This window comes from Callithrix jacchus, chromosome 2, assembly GCF_049354715.1.
Source record: "Callithrix jacchus isolate 240 chromosome 2, calJac240_pri, whole genome shotgun sequence".
Classification (NCBI taxonomy): domain Eukaryota; kingdom Metazoa; phylum Chordata; class Mammalia; order Primates; family Cebidae; genus Callithrix; species Callithrix jacchus.
Genome location: NC_133503.1, coordinates 80,747,571 through 80,761,288, shown reverse-complemented (window position 1 = coordinate 80,761,288; position 13,718 = coordinate 80,747,571). Strand labels below are relative to the sequence as shown.

The window sequence follows — 13,718 nt, the reverse complement described above, 5'->3', positions numbered from 1 at the left end:
CTAGAGCCAAATTTGGTTCCAGGTAAATTTCATATTGCAATGCTCATGCTGTACTAGTAATAGATGCCAGATGAAACAGAATATCCATGCTAGTTTTAAAGGATGCCTTGAGGCAAATACTTTTCTTACTCTATGCAGCTAATTTCTGATTGGCAAGGAACAGCATTAAGATCAGTCATATTTCCTTGTTTATTTATTCCCTGGATAAAAAATTTAAGCACATAAATTCTTAAACTGTATATCAAATTAATCTCTAAGAGTCTTAGAAACATTTCTGTGCCTGTTTCAGCAGTGCATCAAAAGGGAGTTCATGTTGAACACTTTGTTAAATCTATCCACTTCTCCACTGAATAAAGTGTATAGCATTTTAAGAGATAAGCTTTGGATTATTTTTGAAGATGCCATTTGGCCTGGGGTATGCCCGCTATTACCTTTGCTTAAAAACTTGGGTTCAGGAAATTTCTACCTTAGAGAAGTAAGATTCTCTAAAAGAATGTGTCACTTCCTCATGAATACTTTAAAGAGGCCTTAGCATAAAGTGAAGAAATTCTTTGAAGTTTCTAGAAAGATGGGTCCCAGGAAGCTTAGAATTTATTCAGAAGTGAATGATTGACTGCCTTGGTTATGTCCTTCTATTTGAATGTAACTTCAAATTGTAATCATCAGTTGAACACGTTTACTTGCTTCACAGATTTGCCAGCATTCCTTTATTTTCCTGTGTGTCTGGCTCTTTTACTTTAATACAGGTTCCCATAGGCAAACCCCCAGCCCCTCCCACAAATACAAGAGCGTTGTAGTCTTATAAAATTCTCAGCCAGAAAACTACCCCAAAATAAGCTTTATTGCAAGGAAAGTGTCATATTTGATACACAGACCTATAAAAACAAACAAAACCAAAAATCATGAGTTTTTCCTCACAAACAGTTGATTACAAATTTACACTATTCCTCTTTTTTTTTAGTTATTCAAAAAAGAAACAAAACAATAAAACCTCAAAACACTGGGTATTACTGGTTACTAATCTTTGGTCAGCACAGGTTTGAGAGGAACCACCGGGAGTCTGTGTGTCCTTTGGCCATTTCACATAAGAGGTTTGGTCACTGGTCCAGGGAACAGGTTCTTGGGTTGAGAAGAATAATGGGATATGTACTCTTATCAGCACATCCTGGTACAATATCTTTTTAAATGACTAAAGCAAACTAAACATCAATTCATTGTACAAACATCTTTCATACACAATAGGCTATGATAAAACGAGGCATATGGTGTATAACTACAGTATTAATGAAAATTCTAAAAAAAAATGGGTTTAAAACAACAACAACAACATATATTCCTTGGCTGCACTGCATGATTTGTTTGCACATATGGCAATCCTGAAATAGCTTGAACATAATAAATGCACCACTATCTAAGACAGCACCAAACACTACAGAACGCCAGGTGTTCCCTTTCAAAGGAATGGCGGTTCTTCAGCTGCCTACAGTACCACAAGTATGCAGCACACCCTGGGTAAGAATGAGGTGTTGTGGGTAGCACATGTGGTTCCTTGAGGTTATGAGAAGGAAATACAGTACAGTTTGGCCTGCAATGCTAATGGTCTCACAAGCAGTCAAGGTATTTTGCTACAGTGGTTGTGCTTCATCTTCTGTTGCCTGGTGTGTCTGGTGATGTGAAATGTTGTCATAAGGAGCTGCTTTGGCTTCGATCTACTTTATAAAGTTTAAATGACATTTGTGTCTTTTAAATTACTGATTACACTGCCCATTCAGCTCTGTGAGTCTTTCTTTAAAATCATCAGGTGTATGTCAGCTGGATGACTGGCAGAAAACCAAAGGAAACATCTCTTGTATCTACTGGATTTTTAAAAAGCACCTCTAAAAGAAATAGCTCAAATTTATAAATCTAAAGAAAAACAAGTGAGTTTCCCTTTTTGTTTACATAGTTTGTTCATTTATCCATATATTACTGCATTAAAAATAAATAAACATCTATATTTTTTTAATTAGCAACTATAGCAAAATACCCAAAGTGTTACAGACTGCTAACAGGAAAAAAAAAAAAGCTCACATTATTTTTGTGCATTTAGTGCCATATGCTGATATCTTGAACATTTAGGTTTTCTTTAATATATTTTAAAATGAAGTTATATAAAAAATACAGTAACCATGGTTGCCTTTGTGCTCAAATCTTTGGCCATACCAGAGTCTAAATTATCCCTCCCTGTGAGGGCCAACATTCAAAGTCTGAGACAGGGAGGAAAGCACCAAAAGTTATTACTTTTTTTCCCTCTTTAAAATGAGTTCTTGACTTTTCAAATGCTTCTGTAGGCTGGCTGTGCTACGATTTGAGCCTGGGCCCAAGTCTGTAAAGGGTTAATACAGCTGAATCTGCAGCATCATTCTGAGAGCCTCCCCAAGCTCCCCTAGGAGGTAGTCATCCTCATAGCTCTCTAACAGTTTCTCAAGCTCCTTCCTCTTGTAGAGAGGGATGCTAGTGATTTCCAGTGTGTATGTGCCGGGCACGAGCTTCTTCCTGGCCGTGTGCAAGTAGCTGGTCCCATGCCTTTGGTTGATGCGGAAGAGGCCATCATGATTCCCTTGAGAGATGACATAACGGATGTGGTTGTTGAGGGGCTGGATGGCGGGCCTTAGTTTCAGGATGTGTTCCTTAGAGCCAAGGCCGGAGAGGTTGAACTTCATGTTGACGGGGCTGTCCATGTCAACACTCTCTAGGCTGATCTGTCCAACCTGGAGGACGAGCAGGAAATGATTTGGGACAAGCTTCTATAACACAAGCAGAGGACTAGAAAGAAATCAGCTACAGGAGCTTTGGTCACAAGGACAGGCTGTGGCTTCTCACTCCCCATTTCTGCACTCTCCTTACCAGCAGTGGTGGTGAAAGAGGCTATTGTACATTTTTGTCAGTTGAGAGAAAAGGCCGATTTCATAGAGAATGCCCCATAAATCTTTATGACTTCTCACTCAGCCTTAACGTGGTAATTAAAGTTACAGGACTGAGCTTACAGAGTGTTCAGATTTTAAGGTTTTTTTTTGATGAGTTTATGAAATATTGTGCTTATTAATAATTTTTAAAAAAGAAAATTTAGGTAATGATTGTTTTTCTTTTTACTTTTTTCTGAAGTCAAAAAGAAGTGCTGCTGTTGAGCATCAGCAGGGACTGCGCCCAGGGGAATCCTCTGTCTGAAGGCTGGGCTTTGATTTGTAAGGTCTGTGAATGGTGAGTGAGTTTACTGGGAGCTATCACAGGTACACAGAGTGAGCTGCAGAGTTCTCAGGGCTCCAGTTTGAACCAGCATCTTTCGTAAAAGGCAGTGAGGCAGGGCTCAGATAAACCAAACCTGACTTTTGCTCAGAGGGTTGGGAGGGGTACAAATGATATTTAAATAAGATAGGATAAAAACCACAATGCTCAGCACTTTGGGAGGCCGAGATGGGTGGATCACGAGGTCGAGAGATCGAGACCATCCTGGTCAAAATGCTGAAACCCCGTCTCTACTAAAAACACAAAAATTAGCTGGGCACGGTGGCGCGTGCCTGTAATCCAGCTACTCAGGAGGCTGAGGCAGGAGAATTGCCTGAACCCAGGAGGCGGAGGTTGCGGTGAGCCGAGATCGCGCCATTGCACTCCAACCTGGGTAATAAGAGCGAAACTCCGTCTCAAAAAAAAAACAAAGAAAACCCACAATGCTTTGATTGGGCACCTGTTAAGTAAGAATTTGGCAATGGTGACCCAGAAGTGCCCATCAGTGTTCAGGCAGAATTAAGTCCTGGTGCTCCAGCGGGAAAGTTTATAAGCAGAACTTCTGGATTTGCAGTTTTGGGAACTTGATGAGCATCTCAACTGTCATACTTAAATATCAGCTGGATATCTTAGTCTACTTAAGGTAAATGTAACACTGGCTTATTTTTTATTATAAAATAGCATGATAAACTTCTTGGCTAGAGAAGACAGATCGTATAGACAAAGTTTCTGAGGCCCATAAAACTGAAGCAAGTTGTCCAATTCACACAGGCAGCTAGTTGTTAATTAGGTTTCTTGGTGGGCAAATTTCTCAGCCATATTAACTACAGGGAGTGGAGAGTGATGACCTCATGCTGTCTCTGATCTTTGGGAAAATCATCAAGATCTCTAGATACTAGATATTAATCACTGAAAGGAACTGAACATGTGTGGTATATATGACAGGCATTGTTCCAGGCAGTTCACAGGAGCAAAGGGTTCAGTAAACCCTTCCATCAGCCTTCAGAGGTAAGCATTATCATTCCCATTTGCAGGTGAAAAAACTGAGGTTGAGAGAAGTTAAATAAAGAGAAGTTAAATAAACCCACCCTATGTAACAGAGGTAACAGATGGGGAGCGCCAGGGCATTACATTCAAAACCAGGTAGTCTATGGCCCACCCCTTTAAACACTGCCCAAATGCCATTAGGGAAAGGAAATATCAGTGGAAGGCAATTTCCAACTTCAGTTCCTTACAGAATTCAAGTGATTTGGAAGACAAAAGTTTTTAAAGCAGGAACAACTGTCTTGTAAATAAATTACAGAATATGAGATTTAGTTGGCTTCCCTGGTGAAAATTAAAATCAGCCTTCTGTGCTATACAAATATAAAACAGAACTGAACAAATTCAAAATAATTTCATTTTTTGAATCATGTCAAAATAACTATTTCCTCGATGAACGTACCCTGCAGCATACATCAAAAACTACAACAAAAGAAAATGCTCTGAAACTGTGAATCTTATAGTCTTTTCTCCCAAGCTTTGTGTTTTGATCTTTTTTTTTTAATTGTGCTTTATGTTCTGGGGTACATGGGCAGATCGTACAGGATTGTTGCACAGGTACATTTAATGTACTTGTCTTTTCCATACTGGCTCCATTAATTTATGCATTAAATTCAAGATACGGTTTACTTCAGTGAGGCTAAAAACTACGTGAACTGCACTGTGTACCAGATCCATGTGGATACAATACTGTGGTGACACAAAGTTAGATTTACTCACAGCAGTGGGATCAGGTTCATGAACACTCCTCTTCTGCCTGCTGTCTTTCTTAGAGTAGCCGTTGATTTTGCACTCATAGCATGCTTCTGGGGACAGAGCATTTTCTTCATCCACCTCTGTATCCAGTGACAGGTACTGCCCCTTGTTAAATCCCATTCCTGAGACACAGTGGCTATTTGTAAAAAGCAATGTATTGTTAGACTTTATCACTGACTTTGATCATAGTTTTCCACTGGTAGAGCAGACCCTTCAGAAACACGAAACTGACAGAGCAAACTCTAAACTCATAAACATAAAACCCTAATATTCTTTGTAACTCTTTTTCTTTTAAAGACAAAGTCTTGTTCTGTTTACCAAGCTGGAGTACAGTCACACAATCTTGCTCACTGCAACCTCGAACTTCTGGACTCAAGAGATCCTTCTGCCTCAGCCTCCAAATTCGCGGGGACAACTGGCACACACTACCACATCCAGCTATTTTTTTTTATTTTAATTTTTGTAGAGATAGGGTCTTGCTACATTGCCCTGGCTGATCTTCACCTTCTGGCTTCAAACAGTCCTCCTGCCTTGGACTCCCAAAGTACTAGGATTATAGGCATGAGCCACCATCTCCTCCATCTCCTATAATTCTTTAACACATAATAGATGAATTTTTCCCTTATTTTGAAACAGCAAAATTCTTCGGAGGGTGAGCCCTATGCTTTCCCAATTTTCCATCCTAATTAGACTGGATTACTGAGCAAAATTAACTCCAGAAGGTAAAAGCTAGGTATGAATTTCCAAAGAGAACGCTAAGAGGGGTTCCATTGTTTCAGGGGCCTGAAGCCTATATTTGCTGTTTGAAACAAAGCTCCCTGCTTTAAAAACGGAGATTTCTGAACTTGCATTTTGGTTAGTGAGTCAATGAATTGGCTCTAAATGACCTTTGTCTAGAACAAGCCTTTTAAGTATTATCATATACCATTGTTGGACAGACTTGGTCCATGCCTTGTAGTCCCTGCCTTGCACACTGCTCCTTTCAAAGAAGGCAACCTGGACTGACCTCTCTAAATGCCTATCTTCTGTATTACTGAGCACCACTGCATTCCTGGAAAGATGCAAATGGCCAGTACCTTGGCCACAGCCCATGGAACTTGAGACAGTGTGCCTAGTTGGAGGCAAGCCAGTCTTGTGGGTTGGGCCCGTGCTGAGTGGCACCACACCAACTAGGTACCATCCTCTCTCTGTGCATCAGCAAAGAAAGGGACAAACTCCTTCCTCAGTAACTACTGTGCTTGCACCTTCCAGAATTTGTAGAAGAACCCGTGGCAAGGCCATTTCCACTTCTACCTCACAGCCCTTCTACCTGTGAGCCACATTTTTTAAACATCTGCTTGTCTGTGGCCTTGGGTCAGATTGAATCAGCTCAGGCCCTTAAGAGGAGCAAAGAGTGATATTTACATACAAGTTCAAGTTTGATGCTCATCACAAAGGAAGTAATCCAATACCCTGAGCACGGTCCATGTGTGCTTTCTTGGTAATTATCTGCATACCCTAAGAGCTCTAATCAGTGCTTTCTTGGCTTGTCTTTTAGACACTGTACTCTTCCCTGCAGGAGTAGGTGGCCTGAACTCACTGAGGGACCATGTATTACCCTGTGTGGTGAGGCTGAAGACCACCTTACCCTTGTCCCACTCTGTAGTACCCAGGTGGGCAGCCGCAGAGATAGCCCCCTTCAGTGTTGGAGCAGCCGTAATTGCAGGGGTTCTTGGAGGAGGAGCACTCATTCACATCGTGGCAGGCACTGGAGAACTGGTCGAAGGAGAACCCCGAGGGGCAGGCGCACTTGTAACTCCCCAGCGTGTTGTAGCAGGAAGCAGAGCCACATGCATTGGGATTGGAGCATTCATTCTCATCTAGTGAAAACGAAGAAAGAAACTCTTATGCAGGGAAGCAGGCAATAGCAAAAACGTGAACAAGTCCGGGGTCTCAAGTCCCTGTGATCTTATGGCAGAAATAACTCTAGAACTATATTAACTTTTTTAAAAATTCTGATGATTGTTTTGCAAAGCATATGAATGAACTAAATCTCCCTAAATCGTGGCTTTAAAAAACCCTTGCTTTGCTTTTTAAATTCTGTTTGTACTCTGTTTCCAAATATGTCTGCAGCCCGTGGGGACAGATATTTGCAGTTTGCCTGATGAATAACTCTTCTATTCTCTTAACAGAAGGTTACTTCAAAAGCTCGTATCTCAGGCAAACCCTTAGAGATAGAGAGTAAATTACTTTGCCAGGGCCTGTCAGGAGAGAGACATGGGGAATGACTGCTATTGCCTATGGTGTTTCTTTTGGAGGTGATGAGAATGTTCTGAAACTGGTAGTATTGATGACTGCATACCCTTCTGAGAATCTACAAAACTCATTTACCTGTACACTTTAAAAGAGAGAATTTTATGATATATCAATTAAAAAAAATCCCTATAAGTATTTGTATCCATTCCCCCAGCAATTCCCCCAAACTTTCATTATATAGGAGAAATTACAAAAAAATTAAAAAATCCTAAATGAAAACAATGGAAACAAACATCATTTAATTAGAGCAATGAGCTAACAACTTAGTTCAGTTAAAAATGCTTGAGAATCCACTGAGTGCAGACTGTGCCTTCTGAGGTGGGTTTGCATCCAGTCATCAGCCAACATGCAGCTTTTACTCGTTTAATGACTAACATTACACTATATATACCTGGTAGCAGGATAATTATAGGTTATACTTTCAGTTGCTATTATCATTTTTACAAAATCAAAGTCTGATTATGCTTTTAACTTTGGAGATTATACTTTTGCCTTAACTGTCTGGTTGATATGCAGCATGTGGCTTGACTTCTTTGGGCATTTTTTATAATCCAAATTTCATCCTGGGAACAAATCACATCTGTTCCATGGAATTCTTTCAATTCTTGTGACTCTGTGTGGAGCAAAGAGTGTCTGTTTACCTCATATGTGACAAGTATATACTTCAGCCCATGTGGGGAAACAGGCCCATGCACAGGTGGGTGTGCACAGAGGACACAGTACCTAGTGGGGAAGTGAGGGAACTGCAGCAGCTCAGGGAGATTTGGAAGACGCACAAGGGCTCTCAGTCAAGAGGTCTCCCAGACAGGAAAGCAGACCTCGTTAGGTACAGGACAGAAGTTACAGAAAGGGTAGATGTTATCAGGTACCTTTTTGTATCATGATTCTAATAGTCTCAGAATTAAAAGAGACCACTAAATGTAGGTTTGTTAATCACTGAATATAGAAGATGCTGATTATCTAATATGTGAAAATTCTTAGCCTTTATTGCAGGGGAAGAACGTAGTACAATAAATAAGTTCTCATAACTTGGCTATGTACGATGTGATTATAACTGCTATTTTATTTCTATATACAAGAGACTTGCAATTCTGCCACGAAGGCTCATCTGCTTTTATAATTAGATCTGACATTCCTATGTAGTGTTTCCCTCCTAACAGGGAATCTAAATTAGATTACAATTTAATAAAATGATCCTGCCATGAATATACCATTAGATATTCTGTTAGGAAGAGAAATTACCGGGTAAAATAAATTAACTGAATAAATTATATTTAAACATATCACTTATGAGAATATTGAAAAATATGTAACATTTTTGCAAGCACTATAATATATCTCATATTTATATTCTATACATGTATACCATGTTTAAAATTTATAGACTTAAGTATGTTCCTGTGTGATACATACCCTGAACTGATTCTAGCCTCACTAAACTATGTGTCAATTATTGTGATTAGGCTATAGAAGCAACTGGAAGTTACTAATACTAAAGCAGAAAGTCTTCATATATAAAGACATAATTTTCTTCACATGTAAATGTTAATTTTTACGTATTTTCAATTTTGAATAATTGTATTTGAATAATCCTAATGCTTACAAATAGTTGAGAATGTTCCTTACATCTGTACACTCGGTCTATCAGAATGTTATAAATTCTCTGTGACAACTGGCAGGAAACTTCCTGGTGTTAGTTTGAATTGAAAGCTTTTTTCAATAGTAACATTTTCCAATAACTTTTATTCTTCTTCAATTAGTGGCAGGTTTAGTAACATCGTAGTTTACAGTTTTGCCTGTTTAAACCATCTGATGCATTGACTATCAGTGTTGACCACTGATGAGAAGCCCTGGGGAAATCTGTTTGAAATGCTTCCTTCAGTATCCCTAGCTCCCCACCTGTCTATCACATGAATGGCTGAAGATACTCACACAAGTAGTGACAGATAAAAATGTTTGTGGCTTTTCAATTTGCATTTTGTCCTAAGTCTTTTTCTTTTGCTAACGCGTTGCTTTTCTTAGTTTCCTGAGGGGGTATTTCACCCTATTTCTGCCATATATTTGAGTTAAAAATCTAACAGTGTCACATGGATTCAAGGGAAGAAAGTCAGCAATTTTATAGAGACAAGCTGGATTCCTCAACCCTGCCAGAAGAATCTAGACTCTTTTGAAATAAATTCCTAATGTGTCGTACCCAGGCACCTACCGCTTAGAGGTACCCATTTTAGTAGAACAAACTTACAAATTAATACCTACAATTAGGGATATCTGCCCATGTATTTTTAGTTTTGAACTCATCTCTGAAAAAATTTATTCCTCTGTTCGTGGAGTCTTTTCTGATTATAAGGCAAATGGGCTTCTGGCTAGACTCCAGTGCGAGCTACTCTGGGGGTGACTGCCTTGCCAAAGTGCCCACCTCAAGGTCTTATAAAGGGGAATTGGGATACACCACACCATCTTAATTTTAAGTCAAACTATTCAAGACAGAGCTTCCACATTTAGTAAAAACCTGTGCAGCTAGTTTTGTACTAGGTGTTTAGAAACACAAACTTAAGGAAATTTAAAAACTTTGAAATTAAATTGGCCCTCCATGCATGTTCCTATTTCTACTTATGTTCTCCTTCAAAAAAATTCTATTGAAGCTATCACAATATGAAATATTAGAGAATCACTCTTTTGGATGAAGGTCTGCAGAATTAAACAAGAAGTTCATGGTATTTACTAAATAAAGTGGTGGGTTTCATATCTTACAAATATTGTAATATAATAACATTGTTTTACATTATTATTATATTTATGTATTATTTTACTTTAAGTTCTGGGATACGTCCAGGTTTGTTACATAAGTATATATGTGTCATGGTGGTGTGCTGCACCTATTGACCCATCCTCTAGGTTTCCTCCCCTTGCCCCCACCCTAACAGGTCCCAGTGTGTTTGTTCCCTTCCCTGTGTCCATGTGTTCTCATTGTTTCCCCATTCTGTGGGAGTTCTCATTCAACTCCCACTTATGAGTGAGAAAAAGTGGTGTTTGGATTTCCGTTCCTGTGTTAGTTTGCTGAGGATGATTGCTTCCAGCTTCAACCATGTCCCTGCAAAGGACATGCTCTCATTCCTTTTTATGGCTGCATAGTATTCCATGGTGTATATGTACCATATTTTCTTTATTCATTCTATCAGTGATGGGCATTTGCGTTGGTTCCATGTCCTTGCTATTGTAAATAGTGCTGCAGTAAACATACATGTGTATGTGTCTTTACAGTAGAATGATTTATATTTCTTTGGGTAGATTCAGTAACAGGATTGCTGAGTCAAATGGTATTTCTGGTTCTCCATCCTTGAGAAACACCACACTGTCTTCAACAATGGTTGAACTAATTTACATTGCCACAGGGTAAAAGCATTCCTATTTCTCCATAGCCTTGTCAGCCTCTATTGTTTCTTGACTTTTTAATAATTACCATTCTGACTAGAATGAGATGGTATCTCATTGTGGTTTTGATTTGCATTTATTTTTCTAACAGTGATGTTGAGCTTTCTCCATATGTTTCTTGACCGCATAAATGTATCTTTTTGAGAAGTGTGTGTTCATATCCTTTGCCCACTTTTTGATGGGACTGTTTGTATTTTTCTTGCAAATTTAAGTTCCTTGCAGATTCTAGATATTAGATCTTTGTCAGATGGGTAGATTGCAAAATTTTGTTCCCATTCTGTAGGCTGCCTGTTCATGTTCACTCTGGTGATAGTTTCCTTTGCTGTGCAGAAGCTTTTTAGTTCTTTGAAACACATGAGAACAAACAGACAACTTATCAGAATATCTGGGACATAGCTAAAATAGTGGCAAGAGGGAAATTTATAGCATTTATATCTAAAAGTGCATGTCGGAAAGCTAGAAAAATCTCAAGTCGACACCCTAACATCACAATTAAAAGAACTAGAGAAGCCAGAGCAAACTCGTCCCAAACCTAGCAGAAGACAAGAGATTAGAATTGAAAGAGATAAAGACACAAAAAAATCCTCCAAAAAAAAAATCAATGAATCCAGGAGCTGTTTTTTTGAAAAATTAACAAAATAGACTGCTGGTTAGACTAACAAATAACAGAAAAGAATCAAATAGAAACAATAAAATATGATAAAGGGGATATCACCACCGACCCCACAGAAATACAAACTACCATCGAGAATACTATAAACACCTCTATGCAAATAAACTAGGAAATCTAGAAGAAATGGATAAACTCCATCAGGAAGAAGTTGAATACCTGAATAGACCAATAACAACTTCTGAAACTGAGGCCATAATTAATAGCCACCAACCAAAAAAAGCCCAGGACCAGACAGATTCACAGCTGAATTATAGCAGAGGTACAAAGAGGAGCTGCTACCATTCCTTCTGAAACTATTCCAAACAATTGAAAAGTAGGGACTATCCCTTAACTCAAATTTAATGTAGTCAGCATCATTCTGATACCAAAACCTGGCAGACACACAACAAAAAAAGAAAATTTCAGGCCAATATCCCTGATGAATATTGACGTGAAAGTCCTCAATAAAATAATGGCAAACTGAGTCCTGCAGCACACCAAAAAACTTATCCACCACGATCAAGTTGGCTTCATCCCTTTGAAGCAAGGCTGGTTCAACATACGCAATTCAATAAACATAATCCATCACATAAGCAGAACCAATGACAAAAACCACATGATTATCTCAATAGATGCAGAAAAGGCCTTGGAGAAAACTCAACATCCCTTCATGTTAAAAATTCAATAAAGTAGGTACTGATGGAACATATCTCAAAATATTAAGAGCTATTTATGACAAACCCACAGCCAATGTCATGATGCATGGGCGAAAGCTGGAACCATTCCCTTTGAAAACCAGTACAAGACAAGAATGCCCTCTCTCACCACTCCTGTTCAACACAGTATTGGAAGTTCTGGCCAGGGCAATCAGGCAAAGAAAGAAATAAAGGGTATTCAAACAGGAAGAGAGGAGGTCAAATTGTATCTGTTTGCAGAAGCCATGATTCTATGATTCTATATTTAGAAAACCCTATCATCTGGTCAGGTATAGTGGTTCACACCTGTAATCCTAGCACTTTGGGACGTTGAGACGGGCAGACCACTTGAGATCAGGAGTTTCAAACCAGCCTGGCCAATATGGTGAAACTCCATCTCTACCAAAAATACCAAAAAAAAAAAAAAAAAAAAAGAGCTGGGCTTAGTGGTAGGTGCCTGTAATCCCTGACACTTGGGAGGTGCAGGTTGCAGTGAGCTGAGATCGTGCCACTGCACTCCAGCCTGGGCGACAGAGTGAGACTCACAACAACAACAACAACAACAACAACAAAACCCCATCGTCTCAGCCCAAAAACTCAAGTTGATAAGCAACTTCAGCAAAGTCTCAAGATACAAAAATCAATGTGCAAAAATCACAAGCATTCCTATACATCAATAACAGACAAGCAGAGAATCAAATAATGAAGGAACTCCCATTCACAATTGCTACAAAGAGAATAAAATACATAGGAATACAGCAAACAAGAGATGTGAAGGACTTCTTCAAGGAGAACTACAAACCACTAATCAAGGAAATGAGAGGATACAAACAAATGGAAAAACATTTCATCCTCTTGGATAGAAAGAATCAATATCATGAACATGGCCATACTGCCCAAAGTAATTTATAGATTCAATGATATTCCTACCAAACTACCATAAATTTCATATGTAACCAAAGAAGGGTGTGTATAACCAAGATAATCCTAAGCAAAAGGAACAAAGCTTGAGGCTTCATGCTACCTGACTTCAAACTATACTACAAGTAACCAAAACAGTATGGTACTGGCACCAAAGCAGAGATAAAGACCAATAGCACAGAACAGAGACCTCAGAAATAATACCACACATCTACAACCAACTGATCTTCGACAAACCTGACAAAAACAAGCAATGGGGAAAGGATCTCCCATTCAGTAAATGGTGCTGGGTAGCCATATGCAGAAAACTGAAACTGGACCCCTTCCTTACATCTTATACAAACATTAACTCAAGATGGATTAAAGACTTAAATGTAAAGCTCCAAACCATAAAAACTCTAGAAGTGGCCAGGCATGGTGGCTCGTGCTTGTAATCCCAGTACTTTGGGAGGCCGAAGAGGGTGGATCACCTGAGGTCAGGTGTTCAAGACCAGCCTGGCCAACATGGTGAAACCCTGTCTCTACTAAAAATACCAAAAATTAGCCAGGTGTGGTGGCAGACTCCTGTGATCTCAGCTACTTGAGAGACTGAGGCGGGAGAATCACTTGAACCCAGGAGGTGGAGGTTACAGTGAGCCAAGATCATGCCACTACACTCTAGC

At 39.2% G+C, this 13,718-nt stretch overlaps 1 protein-coding gene across 3 annotated transcripts in view; it reads right to left on the bottom strand.

The window, feature by feature from the left end:
- Nucleotides 1-823: 823 nt before the first annotated feature.
- The window catches only part of FBN2 (fibrillin 2), a 270,327-nt gene continuing 257,432 nt past the window's right edge, over nt 824-13,718 (bottom strand). For all 3 annotated transcript variants that reach the window (XM_035290955.3, XM_035290956.3, XM_078365811.1), the window contains 3 exons: nt 6,689-6,920; nt 5,026-5,197; nt 824-2,750 (listed from right to left, as the gene is read on the bottom strand). In XM_035290955.3, the coding sequence (XP_035146846.2) occupies nt 2,376-2,750; nt 5,026-5,197; nt 6,689-6,920 (779 nt within the window). In that variant the 3' untranslated portion in view covers nt 824-2,375. The remainder of the gene's footprint in view (nt 2,751-5,025; nt 5,198-6,688; nt 6,921-13,718) is intronic.